Source organism: Harpia harpyja, chromosome 9 (genome assembly GCF_026419915.1).
Source record: "Harpia harpyja isolate bHarHar1 chromosome 9, bHarHar1 primary haplotype, whole genome shotgun sequence".
Classification (NCBI taxonomy): Eukaryota; Metazoa; Chordata; class Aves; order Accipitriformes; family Accipitridae; genus Harpia; species Harpia harpyja.
This window is the reverse complement of record NC_068948.1, coordinates 18,322,348-18,336,586: the sequence shown is the minus strand read 5'-3', so window position 1 is coordinate 18,336,586 and position 14,239 is coordinate 18,322,348. Positions and strand designations below refer to the sequence as shown.

The 14,239-nt window shown below is 36.1% G+C and overlaps 1 protein-coding gene across 12 annotated transcripts in view; it reads right to left on the bottom strand.

Moving 5' to 3' along the window:
* CHD9 (chromodomain helicase DNA binding protein 9) overlaps positions 1-14,239 on the bottom strand; it is a 101,917-nt gene that overhangs the window by 46,221 nt on the left and 41,457 nt on the right. For 9 of the 12 annotated variants that reach the window (XR_008236755.1, XM_052797767.1, XM_052797766.1 and 6 more), the window contains 2 exons: positions 11,662-11,999; positions 1,571-1,682 (listed from right to left, as the gene is read on the bottom strand). Coding sequence is in view for 11 of the 12 variants with exons in the window: in XM_052797767.1 (XP_052653727.1) it covers positions 1,571-1,682; positions 11,662-11,999 (450 nt within the window). In the remaining variant the exon portion in view is untranslated. Of the gene's footprint in view, positions 1-1,570; positions 1,683-11,661; positions 12,000-12,664; positions 12,684-12,850; positions 13,072-13,211; positions 13,703-14,239 lie in introns of those variants that run through there. The other 3 variants (XM_052797768.1, XM_052797772.1, XM_052797771.1) reach the window with 3 other exon arrangements.

Below are 14,239 nucleotides of genomic sequence, written 5' to 3'. Positions count from 1 at the left end.
CCTAAACTTTTCCCCCAGAGCTTAGAAATAGACAGTTATTTGCAATAGTAAAAGAAAATTATGAAAACGTGGGAAACTAAAGAAAGAATGAATTAATGAAGTAAAGCAACTTAAGTCTTTCCTGTTATGCTTCTCCCAAACTCCTTTGAAGATAGACGGGGCAGTGCTGTGAAATTCAGCAGTGTAATTATTTTCTATCCCATGCCACCCCTTATTATCTCGACCCTCTGTTCCCTTCACACCATGCAATTTGATGATACTCCCTGTCCATCCACACTAGAACTGAAGATTACCCTTGTTGTACTAGGAATCAAAAATCCAAAAATCAAAAGCAATGAGAAGAAAGAAATTATCTTCAGTCTTTTTTACTATATTTGTTGGCCTACAAATTTATACCTATCTGATTACAGAACACTGTTAATAAGTTAAAGTGCTTCAGAACCACCAAACCTGCTTTCACCTCCTTCAGTGTACTGAACGGACTTTCTATACCAAGACAAATTCCCTGAGAATTAAATAATTTCATATTCCTTTCCAGGTAACCTTTACCTAAGACAAGTTATCTCTTAAGTTAATAAAAAAAAAAAAAAAAAAAAAAAATCATTCTGGGAATGGCTTCTGATCCTTTTTTGTCCCCCAGCATTATTATCTGTGAAATACTAAAGGTCAACTCAGTATCTCATAATTGTTTTCTGACATTGTCATCAAATAATGCAATTAATTTTTACTCAACACCACCTTTGAATATTGATTTCATCTCTGTGGATGAAATTGCCACGGGATAAAAACCTGTGCATTTCCAGCATATAACCGTACTTTTAATGGAGTTTACCCTAAAGCAAGAAAGTTAGAATTCTGTTACTAACATAGGCATAAATAGGATATAATCTCTTACAAGCAGTGCGTACTTCTCTGTGCCTAAGTTTCGTAAACAAGTAGCTATGCTACTATTACACCAGGGCAATCTATGAAAAAATTGCAGAAAGAAGGGAGATATTCTTAGAGGGAATGACTCTACAACTTCAACTCTTGATCTGGCACTTCCTTCAGAAGTATTCCACAAGCAACTAGAGCCTGTCAGCATATTGGCGAGTGCTCCCTTCAGATCTAACACTGAAAGAAACCAATCCTTCAGTTTCTACAGAAGCAGAGCTCAGAAAAGACAGTAAAGTTTGAAACAAGCCTTTTAAATGTTCTCAAAAAGCCAGTTTCACTGATAAATGTCCCTTCTATTAGGCAATCTGCATTCTCCCGACAAAGTCAGCCAAAGTAAGGATCAGGTCTAACTGCCAGCTCAATGGATGAGCACTTACAGTCTCAGATCTATGGACTTCTGTACTGAAATGAAACAGATACAAGGGCACTGATGTCCCATTACAGAAAGGGGACTCTAACCTGTAGGATTTTCTGACTTTCAACTGTGAAAAGTAGCTGATAGTGTAAGGTTCTACCTATGAAAGTGAAAGAGCAACTGTCACTGTGTCCAAAAGCTTTTTGGAGAAAGGGGAAAAAATACCTGTAGAAATAACAACACATACAAATTTTAAAGGGAAAAATTCTGACTACTTACCTGTGAGTCTTCATCTTTCAGTGGCCGCTGTGGAGTCTGCTTAGCATCAGACAATTCATCTGAAGATTCATTTTTTCTTTTCTGCTTCTTACCCAGTGTGATGATTAGCTTTCTGTTAAAAAAAAAAAAACCAGTATCTAAGTGAATGCCATATACTAGTCTACTTAACTTCAAGACTAAAAATAACACCACATCCACTAGCAATTCCCATATTCTTTTTAATATAAAACTCAGGAAGCACCACTGTCTGAAAAATGAAAAATATGTCTCAAAACAAAAAGCTACAACTTTACAGTAGACAGTATTTTCTACTACTGCTACTGAGTTTCTCTACAGGAAGGCAGTTACCTTACTATCACAAACTCCTCTGTATCATACACATTTTAAATCTATGAGTAAAAGACATGCAAAATCCAACACTTTAACTGACAGTGGTAAACTATACAAGTCAGCATAAATACCATCTGAAGATGACAACTGTAAATGATTTACCATAAACAATTTATCATTGCAAAATATATATTCTCTTATTTTTACTCAAAAAAATTAGCTATGGACAACAATCTAAAATCATTCAAAGCTGTCTGACATGCAAAACTTGTATGCTTAAATAAGTCATTCAATGGTAAAAAAAGAGGGAATTGCATGAATCTTTTTTGCCCTTTAAAAAAAAAAAAAGTAAAAAAAAGAAGCTGTATTCAAAACCCAGTAGTTTTATCTGTAAGGAATCTTAGAACCTCTCAGAATATATTAAGAACCAACATTGTGCTGAATATGTTAGTTAAACTCTAATGAAAAAGCACCAATTATTTCTTTGTTCAGATTTAAAGGTTACGCTGTAAATTATGATACCAATTCATCTGATTTGTTTTTAACTAAAAGTGTCAAAATATTTATTTTTTCATATTTGAAATGTGCCAAATACTCCTCTTAAAATATGTTTTCAGTGGCATAATTGCAGAGTGATGACAAACTACCCAATAAAATCACAGATAAAGAGCTGTCCTAAAATATATATTTTATATCGTATCTAATAATCAGATCTGTGTGACAGAAAATGAAGTAACTTTTCCAGCATACAAGCCTCTTCTGCCATTTTATGGAACAAATGAAAGCCAAGACTTTAGTCTTTATACAGACGAAACAAGTTATTTTACACCAAAGTGGCATCAAATATATTGGCCACCTGAAAAACCACTGATGTGAAGGTAGTGGTTCAAACACTTATATCTCATTTGCTTCTCTTTGCAAGTGTACACATAAGAGAACTATCACGTATTTACTACATCCAAACTAACAGTCCACAGAGAAAATGAAAATCTTAGATTACCAAAACATTATGAATAGTTGAAGCAACATGACCTACAAAAGATTACAGGCATATTTTAAGAAGCAATGAACATTTTAATTGGTTTTCAATATTTAACCACTAGGTATGTTCAGTGGAAAGGTTAAAAAAAAAAAAAAAAAAAAAGGCATTTTCCACTCCCATATTTTTTCTTCTAGTATGAACTAAATGGCACTGGCAAATGAATGCTGAAATTAAGCTGCAGTAAGCATAATCACATATCTGCTTGTTCACAGAGCTGCTTGTTCAACAGTAAATTCTGGTCCTCAAGTCCTTGCTTTTCATTAGGTGTTCTCAGTTTAATTATTACTTAGAAAACATGTTTCATAATTGCAGGAAATAATTTCAACAACTAACACAATGATTTTCCTACTGTCTTCAAGAGTAGTTTGGGGGTTTCTTTCCCCTCACTTTTCCATCTTTGATTAGGATTCTTTTTCTGTTGTTTTTTTTTTTTTAAGACTGTTGGATTCTCAGGTATTTGTCCAGTACAACTCTTTCTGGTGATGGACTTGGATAAACCACTTTTTCCATTTTTATCTCACTTTGTTTCATAGAATTTATGTGCTACATTAGCACTTGTCAGCTGATATGTCAAGTTACCTAATATATTCAAATGTGATGCAGACAAGGGACACTCTGATTGAACTTCTGAGCTTGTACTTAAATGAAATTGTGGATGCTAAAATTTAGCATGGGTTTAAAAGGAAATTTGATAAACTTATGAGTGAGAACTTCTTGGAAGACCAATAAATTAATGAAACAGTACCTATCCCACGAAGTCCCTGGTTTGCATCTTTGGAGTTTGGGAAAATATCAAGAAGTATCATGTATGTTTTCCCTGCTCTTAAATTCTTCCCATTGCATCTGCTTCTGGTCATTGCCGGAGAGAGGATACTAGGCTAGATGAAACTCTGGTCTCAACTGGGTAGGCACTCTTCTGAACTTTGACCATACGTCATTAAGTGCAACAAGCTGTGCTGATCTGTACCTGTCCCTTGTTTATCTTTTCATTGAAATAACTGGACATAGTGCATATTCAATCCAGTGAACTCACATCATGTAATTTGTAAATTATTATTTTTTTGACCAATAAATAAGACCCAAAGTCTCCTCTTTGATTTGGAGCAAAAGCATTAAAGGCCTGATGCATATATGGCACGTAGAAATGACTGTGAATGTAAAAAACATATTGATTTTTAAATGAACAACAAGACTACTAACAACAAAGAAAAATGATAACTAAATGTTCTTTCATCAAATAAGTGTTGACAGGTAAGTCAAGCTGGAAGAGGTCTCTGGAGGACATATGGTCCCTACTCAAAGCCAACTTCAGAGTTCTTTTATGTTGCTCAGTCCAGTCCAGTTCAGTTCTGCTTACCTCCAAGGCTGACATCTCTCTGGGCAATCTATTCCAAATTTTGATCCTCTTTTGTGAAAGGGTAGATTAAAATGCTTCATAAATGCATGTTGCTACGTTAAGCATTTGTATGCATGCAAACATATAGTTCATCCTCATTTCATGCACTACTGCCTAATATTTTAGGCTCGGGTTCCTTTTGGATTCAAGAAGCACGATACTAAGAAAGGCCATGACTATTTTACTATGGGTTGTAGTGGTATCCATTGAATAGCAGAGAATTTTAAGGACCTTCTGGTTTAGAACATGGCTTGTTTTGTGATTAGAGTGCTCTAGCTACATCTTTCCTTCCACAGTTTCCTCTCCTCTGTAGTTGTAATCCCCCCTCGTGTTCACCTCTTGCTCTGCCTCTGCAGTCTCACACAATGTTGTGTTTCTCCTTCAGCTTTTGTGTCTTGTCTTGATCTGGTACTCCCTACCCCCAGCACTTTTCTTCACAAGCATCTCCCTGGAATTTTCTCAACATCTTCTCTCCATGTTGCAGATCAGAATGTTTCCTCCTCTATACGGATATGGTGCCAATGCAAGGAATAAATGCACAGTTTTACTGCTTTCTGATCCAGTGCCCAGAAGCACAATGCTCCTTGCTATCAAACGCTGCTGAACGACAGTATGGTGCTAAAGTCACGCATTTCTATTTGTAAAAATGCAATCTGCTCCTATTTTGGCCAAAAACTTCTAAAAAATCTGCTATGTGAAAACAATGATTTTCCGAAGCTTGTAAACTGGATCAATTCTGTGAAAATTTTTCATTGAGAGAGCAAATTCTCTTGCCAGTTTATAAAATTTCTGCATGAAAGCATCAAGATCCTTGGCTAAAATCCCTTTTCCCACCCAGATACAAACTGTTCTGAACAGAAACTATCTATTCCATTTCTCTGAAAAGGAAACAGCACACTGTAGACACAGAATAAATAATATCACCAGACTCCATTCCAATTTCATTTTCCCTTGCCTTTTTAAATTTGAAGTGTATCTTATTACATAACATCTAGAAATACTTTAAGACATGCATTTCCTTCTTAACTACAAACTAAAGATGTTGAGAAACTTAAACCAATGGAAAAGTTTAAATAAAAAGAAGCCATCTCATAAGCCATTATTACTTCTAATCCTTAGCACAAGACTCCTAACATGGTTTACATCCACAAAACTAAAAGACATAAAGTATCAGCAGGACCACCAGGAATCACTATTTGAGGAGCATTGCACCTTTATTCTTATAAATTAAGAACCAGTAAGAATCTGCTCCATTCCCTTTCTGTTTCATAGCAGAGAATGTGATGGAAGAGTTGGCAGCACTTCAAACAGCTTTAAAATTATAAAGAACAGTTTTCAAAGCCTTCCAAACAGTGAACATGTGAAAGTATTAAAGAGGAAAGAAAACAGCAAACATGTATTATGAATGTAAGAAATAGTAAGTATTGCTGGCCTTCAATACATGCCTTTAATACATCACTTCAATTTTCCCAAAACAGAGAAGCACTGAGTAACTAATAATTAGTGTCCAAAGCCACCACCCAAAATATTTTAATTTGTAGTCAAAGTACTTTGTTGTATTACTAGCAATAAAACTCCTATGTTATCAACAGTATTAGTATTTATCAATACAAACTTAGCTAAAAATCTTATCTATTAGCAAAATACAAAGCAGATATTTCCTTGACAAGATGTGTATCCTCTTAGAATGAGGGTTAAATGGGTGATATAAAAACAGTTGCTCTTACCCTTTTAGCATATGTTTAATATATAATACTAACACACTAATATTAGCTATTGTCTCCCTCTCCAGTTATATTTCAAATTAATAACTTTTGGATTGTGCACAGATTTTTAAGAGACTCCTATAGTATTGGAACCAACAGCTATTTCAAGCTCGTACAACACTGGAATAATAATGCAAGAGAACAAACAAATGTTTAGTTATTTATTTGATAAGACCACACTATTTTGCATTCATGTATTTTGCATTCGAAACTTAAGATTATGTCACTTAGACCCAACTTATGCATCAAAATTAGAATCTGGGAGCAGAGAAAACTTCACCAAGGAGCCACAGCTCAGTGCATCCCAGAACAATGATCAAATTTGGAATTTGTGTGCCATTTCTAATCATGACAGAAGTAGTTTATGATCTAATAGATAGAATAGAACAAAAAGATTCAGTGAGCATCTCTTCCCTTTGAGAATAGATCTATTAGCTAACATTTGCCTGACTTACACAAAACACAAAAGACAACTCACAATGTCTGCCTTCTAGGAAACTCACTTCAGGTTCTATGCATTTAAACTTAAATGATACAGGATCAGTGTAACAAGTGAATGGCTTCCTCTCCACCCTCCTCCCCATGTCTCCTGTTGCTGAGTTAACAAAGGTTTCAAACCATCTTAACAGTATCATATCAACAAGCAATCATATAAAGATTTTCTGTCAGGGTCTTGAGTCCTAAAAATGCTCTGTCTTGTAAACAGTAGATGTGAAACCTACTTCAAGGCAACAAGGACATTTACTCATTTGAGTCGTGAACAGGATCACATAGGACTTGTTGGATTCATTATGACATAATTTAAGGGTGAATAAAGAAAAATAATCCACCATTGTTCTTTTAGCATATGAAACAATACAGCCATTTCTGATAACAGGAAACAGTTTTGAACTTAAGGACTACTACCCTGAATAGAACTTCTGTAAATAGAATTCTTCGGATTTGGGGATTTATTTATTTAAACTATACAGTGATAAAAAAAAAATTCCTAAATGTAGTCTACTGATATTGTCCTTTACACCACCAATGCAGAGCTGCTGCTTTTCATCAGGGTCATAATATTTAATTTTATGTTTGAGTAGGTGGGAATACACTGAGAGCTATAAAACCTGAATGTCAATCTAATTTTTTGAACAACACAATGTTCACAAATTCATAATTCCTCTATCCTTCATATGAAGTGGTAAGTAATAGATTTTTTAGTTTAAATATGCATCACTTCAAATGGAAGAAGTAGAATTGTAATGAGTTAGATAAAGCTTATAAGTGGAAACAAGTTCTATGTAAAAATACTAAGGGTTTAAATAGATTCCTAAACATCAATGCACCTTGGTAAATAGACAGGATATGAAAAGGGGTTCTACTGTCCTCAGAAAAATTGTAAAGTAAGTTAATTTTAAAGAATTAACCTGATCAATAATCAATGCATAAAGCAAACTGGTTACTTAATTTGGTAACACTAAATATATTATACATGCATTCTTCTACTTCCAATAATTTCTTACAATGTTCTTGGTAATAAAAGATTTCAGTCATTTATCTTCACCAATGCTTATGGCATAGAAACTTTACTAATTACTGAATCCAGTTCTAAACATTTGACTGAAATTAACAGGCATTATTTGACTTCAACAGGTCAGAGGATCAAAAACCTTAATCCCCACCTTTAGAAAGGAACTGCAGCCTACCTAGAAAGTAACTGCTAGTAATTTATAACTAGCAATGATAAATTGGAGAGAATCATGCTGTATTTTTTTTCTGTACATGTAAATCTCAGAGGAATCACTAAGGAAAATGTAAACAGTTAACATGAAGCCCCCAAACACATACCAATTATGTTTAACTAGCAAGGAAGAAAAGAAAGAAAAAAAAAAAAGACTGCTTAAAAATCATCCTGTCCCCTAAATCTCCTAAATTAAGACCCAGTAGTTAAAACTCATCTTGATCTAGATGAGGGCTATTCATTTCAGTAAAAGCTGTATTGTGTTACATTCAAAAGCATGCCTGTTTGTCGTTTTGTTTTTTGGTTTTGTTTTTTTTGGTTTTTTTTTAACTGATGGCTACCAGGCAATTTTATCAAGGTCTGCTCTACAACTTGTGTTCCAGCTCCAGCTCTAACAGATCAGCAACGCAGAGTATATAATTCTCACAGATGGACAATTGTGTAACTCTGCAAATCCTCCTCAAGAGCAGTACAGGACATGCTACACAGGATATACTACACAGACAGGACCCCTGTAAGATTCCAGCAAAGTTTATGATCACAACTTAAATAAGAATTTGCTCTTTGAGTGATGGACTATAGAACGTACAATTGCGCTTATATTGGATAGGCTATGTTTGATGCTAGCAGAGATGTGGAAAATAAAATTAAAACCATTCTCCAAACACTTCTCAAAAAATAAAAAAATCAATATATTTGTTAGTAATTTTTGCTCTTTCACCTCTATACTAGCCTACAAATCAAACAGGAGTCACCTGAAACATGCATCTGACTTTGGATCTTCTCCAACACATATAACTCCACACCACCTCCAGGACTGGTCTGGCTCTCAAAATCCAAACTGAATCAACATATTTAACAGTTACTGCAATTTAAATGTGTCTGCTATAGAAAACACTGAGTGGAAAGATACTCATCCGGGATGGACATATAGTCGAACTCCTTCTAAAAAGGAAAGACAGATGCACCCAAACAAATTCTCTGCTACTGTTAAAAATATATACTTAGCTTATTCTTTTTTACTGTGGACCTTTATTGGCTGTGAGGTTTCACTCATGATTTCATTGTTGTAGCAGAACTACAGTTGATAATACTTTGTAACAGTTGGAAATTGTTTATCTTTTTAATCACTAGGGGACTTTTTACTGTCTTGGGGTTTTCTTTCCTGCTTAAATGCAAGCAAACTATTTTTTTTTTTAAGTTTTTCTCCTTAAGTAAAAAAGAAAACAAAATAGTAACTTTTCTCTTCTTTTTCTTCCAATTTTAAACAGATCTCAAAAATCCTTATTTCCAAGAGAAAACCAGAAGTTTTCATAGAATTGAGGTTCTCCCCCTTCTTGCCCAATAAATCACCTGTCCTCTAAAGGTATTATTTTAGCATGGCAAAATTTTCTCCCAAGATTCAGTCAGAGTTTGTTTTATTTTAAGATAAATGAGAAAACCAATGTAGCAACTGACACATTTAAAACCCCAGTCCTACTTTGACGTAAGAATGATTTCCAGGATGTGCTTAGATTTGTTAAGAAATATTTTCTTAAGAATGTAAGATAGGAAGAAACCTTTAGAAGAGTTGTTTAGCCTTCTAAAACCCTTATTAGTTATTGGATTTAATTTTGTTCTTCTCTGAATAAAACAAATTCTATTAATCACACAATTTTTTTAACCACATTTGAAAAAGACTAGTATAGCCATTCTACAGTAAATATTCTTCTTATGTAAGATCAATAGCTACATTTGCATAGAAAACAGAGTCTGGTAAGATTATTTTGTAAAAAAATCTTCTTGCAATTACTGCTCTTCAGAACCACTGTAATATATTCTTTGCTAAACAGTTAATATTTTATGTATTTATATAAATAATATGAAGTAGTGGTAACACAACGTAACACATGAGGCTGGATAAAAAAATGAAGTATGTGGATGCCTCAAAGCATTTGATTTACTGCTGTCCTCCAAAATACACAGAAATTCTGTAAAATGTGTAATATGTGGCTCTAGAAGACTCTCTTCACTACTCTTTAACAGGATGTGACTGCTAAATCTTTAGGTATGTGTCTCACGTAGTTAAAGCAATACCTGGCAGCATCATTAAGCTAACAGAGTGCTACTGGGGCATTAGCTGATTGAACTAGTAAATAAAGGGGAGGTAAACCTTCACAGCTCAATGCAAAATTATGAAAAGTTGACCACACTTAATTAAATGGGAGTCTCTCTACCAGCTTCAGTGTACTTTGGGTCAAGCACAAATATCATGGTTAAAACCATAGCCTGAGAAATGTCCGTTTCTCAACTGATGCTGTCTCATGAAACCTTTAAAACTGATCCTAACTAATGCGCACAGCTAAGCGTTCCATGAAGACATAAATCTGAATGCAGAGGTATAAATCAAAGGTAACAGTTTATTTCACTTTTCTGATTAAAACCAGTAAAAATATTATGGGAACTATGTAGTATATCATAAGGATGATATTTTGGCAGGTTTTGTAATTATCTGAAAGAACGAATAAAAAGCACACTAAAGGGAATTCACATAAAGCTTCAGGAAACTGACACTAGTTAAACAACAGTGTGTAAATTTTCTCATTAGACAGACCCACAAAATGTCTGTTATAGAACATAAGTAAATTCAGAAACATGAAAGTGAAATCAGCTTTGGAAGTACACATCCAAAATCCCACTATAAACAAGATGGAGAAAAGAAGAAAAGGAAGCACTGTACAGTGCGCTAAGGAATATTATGAGCAGTATTCACATGCCAACCCATAACCAGAAGAGAAAGAAATTAAGACCATGAAAGTTCACGTTAAGAATCAAGTTGAGTTTAGAGCAGTAACCTTTATACTATAGGATAACTTCTCAAGGAAGAGGTTTACTCTGAACATGTAAGAAAAGCACTGATCTCTAGGAAAAAAAAAAAAAGAAAATGCAAACAAACGGGCTGATTAAAAGAACATTCACTTCTGTTCCATATAAATGAGAATATACATATGTATATGAGACATTTTAAATTGAAGAGATATGCCAGTTAATATTTCTGTTACCGCAAAAAGAGCATGGATTTTTAAAAAATAAAAGTCAGACTGTAGCTAAGATTTCCATTTCAAGTCCCGACTGACATACTTACCATTGGAAATTACACACTTTCCTTTAAAAACATACAGAACTAGGTTAGCTCTAGAGTCAGAAGACGTGCCACCTACTGAATTCCTTGGAGAGTTCTAACATCTAATGTCTTTTGAAAACTCCTTACCCCAAGGTATCTACCCAGCTTGACCCAGCTGAGTCTGCAAAATTTTTAAGAGGGCAGATTAAATTGGTATGACTGAAGACTACAAAGTGCTTAGAATACAGATTTTCCAAATGTGCACTTCACTTTTGATACATATGGTATCTGTAAGAATATTCACTTGCTAACAAGTTCATTAAGCTTCCAGTTTCTCTCTATACAGTTTATCATGCACACTGTATTAAAGATACATGCCAAAATTGATAAAGACAGCATTTATAGTATCATAAACTTAATTTGGAGTCGGAACTGATTACAACACTAGATGAAGGATATATTGGTCTTGTCTATGCTTCAAAGTAAATATAGAATATTTTAGGATATGAATTTAAGATAATTCCTTTCAAAAGCACAGTCCTAAAATGATTTTATCTAAAGAGAAAACAGAGCATTCTTTTTCCTGAATGAGAGAGTCCACACATGGACTTAATCAGGAAGAATTTTGTGTAGGCAATGGAGGAAAACATTTTATTATCAGTAAGCAGTATTCGTTTTAATCAAGGATTTACAGTCCGAAGAGAAGTAAGATGGCATTTTAATCTACTTACCCAATTTTTGCTTTCTCTTTAATTTTGGATGAGGAACCAGTTTTTGGTTTTTTGCTCTCCTTGTCCTTTGGTTTGGATTTAACTTTTCTACCTTTCTTTTCCTCTTTTCCTTCAGCTGAAACACTGGGGAAGTTTTCAGGACTCATTACTCGTGGAATGTTTCTCTCTCCTCTCTCTTTTGCTTTTGCAATTGCTTCAGATATTATGCGATTTGCCTTCTCTTGTTTACTTTCTGAGTCTGCTTTTTTCTTCTGCTTCTTCTCAGACACTGCCCTCACCTGGGTATTCTGCAACTTAGTATATGATCCTGAACCATCAGTCTTCTTCGAGGAAGGAGGCTGTAGCAAGAAACAAAAAGTAAATAAAGTCACCTTATTTTAAGAATATAAACATTTCGGAAAACAAAAAGTGCAAATGTTTTTATCTGGATATGCATTTAAAAAAACATTAAACTGTCAGGGGCTCATACAGACAAAAAAAAAAAAGAAGGAATTCTGTTTATACCACAGAATGGCGTGGGTTTCAGAACAACTACATCGATTGTGGGTTTTAAACAACCAATCCACATACTGCAAATCAGTAAAAAAATGTCTTGCTAAAATTCTCTCAGCCTTCTTTCCACCTCTGTGGTTAGAGACCGCAATCCTTAACCTTTCCAGCATTTCCATACATTTGACACACACCTCCAACGAATGTTCTTCTCATAAAATCTGAAAAAGCACAGAACTCCCGAAAGTAACAGCATCAGTATTTCGCCTTTGGTAAGATACCAGGACCACAGTTACCTTAAAGCAGACGAAAGATCTACAAGGCTAACTCCGTGCTAAACAGAACAGATGCTCGAACAAAATCAAGATTAAAAAACAAAGGATAAACCCAAGACTAAAATTAAACAGCTCTATATTCATAAAAAGATCAGACAGCAGTATTTATCGAGATCAACAGAAGGTCAGTGCCTGAGTTAGAAAACGTAACTTGCTTTTATTTTCAGGTTTTTCATCACCATTTCATCGACGCAGAACTGTTTACGCTACGAATGCAATATTCGGGTTATCAGCCTCTCCTTAAACAGGCTAGAAGACATGTTGTTGCTTTCCTCCCCTCCCCCCTTCCCCTTTGAGGAATGGAAAGAATTTCCTATTCAAACAGACAAAAAACCCAGCAGATAACAGTTACATTACGTTCTCACCCGTAAATGCGCCTCTGCCTACAGCATGAAGAAAAGCCACCAGGAATTTCCGAACACATTTTCTGGCCAAATCCAGTGCACTTCACTGGATACGTTTTCAATACGTGCCTCAGCCAAGGCTGAACAGCAGCGCTGCAGCACCGGGAAGGAGGCAGGGTTCGGGATCGCTCTCTAAAATGCCACCTTAAGGCCTACAGGCTATAACAAATAACCAAGACCCGAGAAAACAGCAACAAGCTCAAGATGGCGATGCAGCACGGCTCCCGCAGCAGCAGCCAGTAATAAGGAAGGTTATTCAATCCCATTAGCCTTTTAGCCCAAAGAACCCCTCCTCCTCCCACTCATTCAGGCTTTCACTTACCCTTCCTCTTGGCCTCTTCACTGAAGACATTTTTGGCGTCAGACAAAGGCTTGCCCTCCGCTTTTTCAGCACCCCAGGCAGTGCTCAAGAGAAAAGCATTGAAAGAAGATTGCTAAGTGGCCTATTTAGCGAGCTGCAGCCAAGATATGCACAACCCTCCACAAACACACGTTGTGATTTATCACCATATTCCTCCCTCGGCAAGTACCCATCCGCTGGTCCTGGGGCTCAGGTACGGCAAGGGCTGCCTGCCTCCCCTCCAGAGCGGGCTTTCGACAACAGCTGGAAGCAGCCAGCCAGATTCCAACAAAGCACAGAAAGAAATGAATGCACAAAGCATCAAAATGCATCAGCATGAATATTAGAGATGTCGTTAAAAATACTGACTCCTTCTGCGGAAGTAGGCCAGCAGATGGTGCTACCCGTTATTATTCCATTAGGCTCTGCAGTTTAACCCCCAACGGACTGCTCTTCCCCACATGTGGTACGGGCATTAACCCTTACCGCCCCGCCGGCCCCCGGTACTGCCGCCAAGGGTTTTTCGCTTCGAGGGAAAACCGTGGGAACGAAGCGTTTTCCTCTGTCTTAAGCCTCCACTGCGACTTCGCGGTTCCACTTCTCTCAGCGAAAACGGGGCCAGGGGACGGCACGGGGGGACAGGAACTGAAATCTGAGTCTGCGGCCTCAAACGTATTTTGCTCTCCGATATACTTTTTTGGTTTGGGTTTGGTTTTTTTCCCCCCACATTGAACTCATTACTGTTAGCCAGCAGCTACAGACTTCCCTGCTTCCGCCAGAAAATGGAAGAACACCTTAACTCGATTTTACCCCTCCGCCCCCTGCCCAGACCGGGGGACGCTTTGCGGCGGCGACCTCCTCGATTACATGGGACGCGGCTGTATGGTAAACTCTTCGTTCCGCGGTTGGTTTAAAGTGCTATTTTAAAAGATCAGACAAGTTTTTAAATACGTATTGTCAACATATCAAATAAAACCAAAAAGAAGGTATGGTCGGGTTTTTTGAAAGGT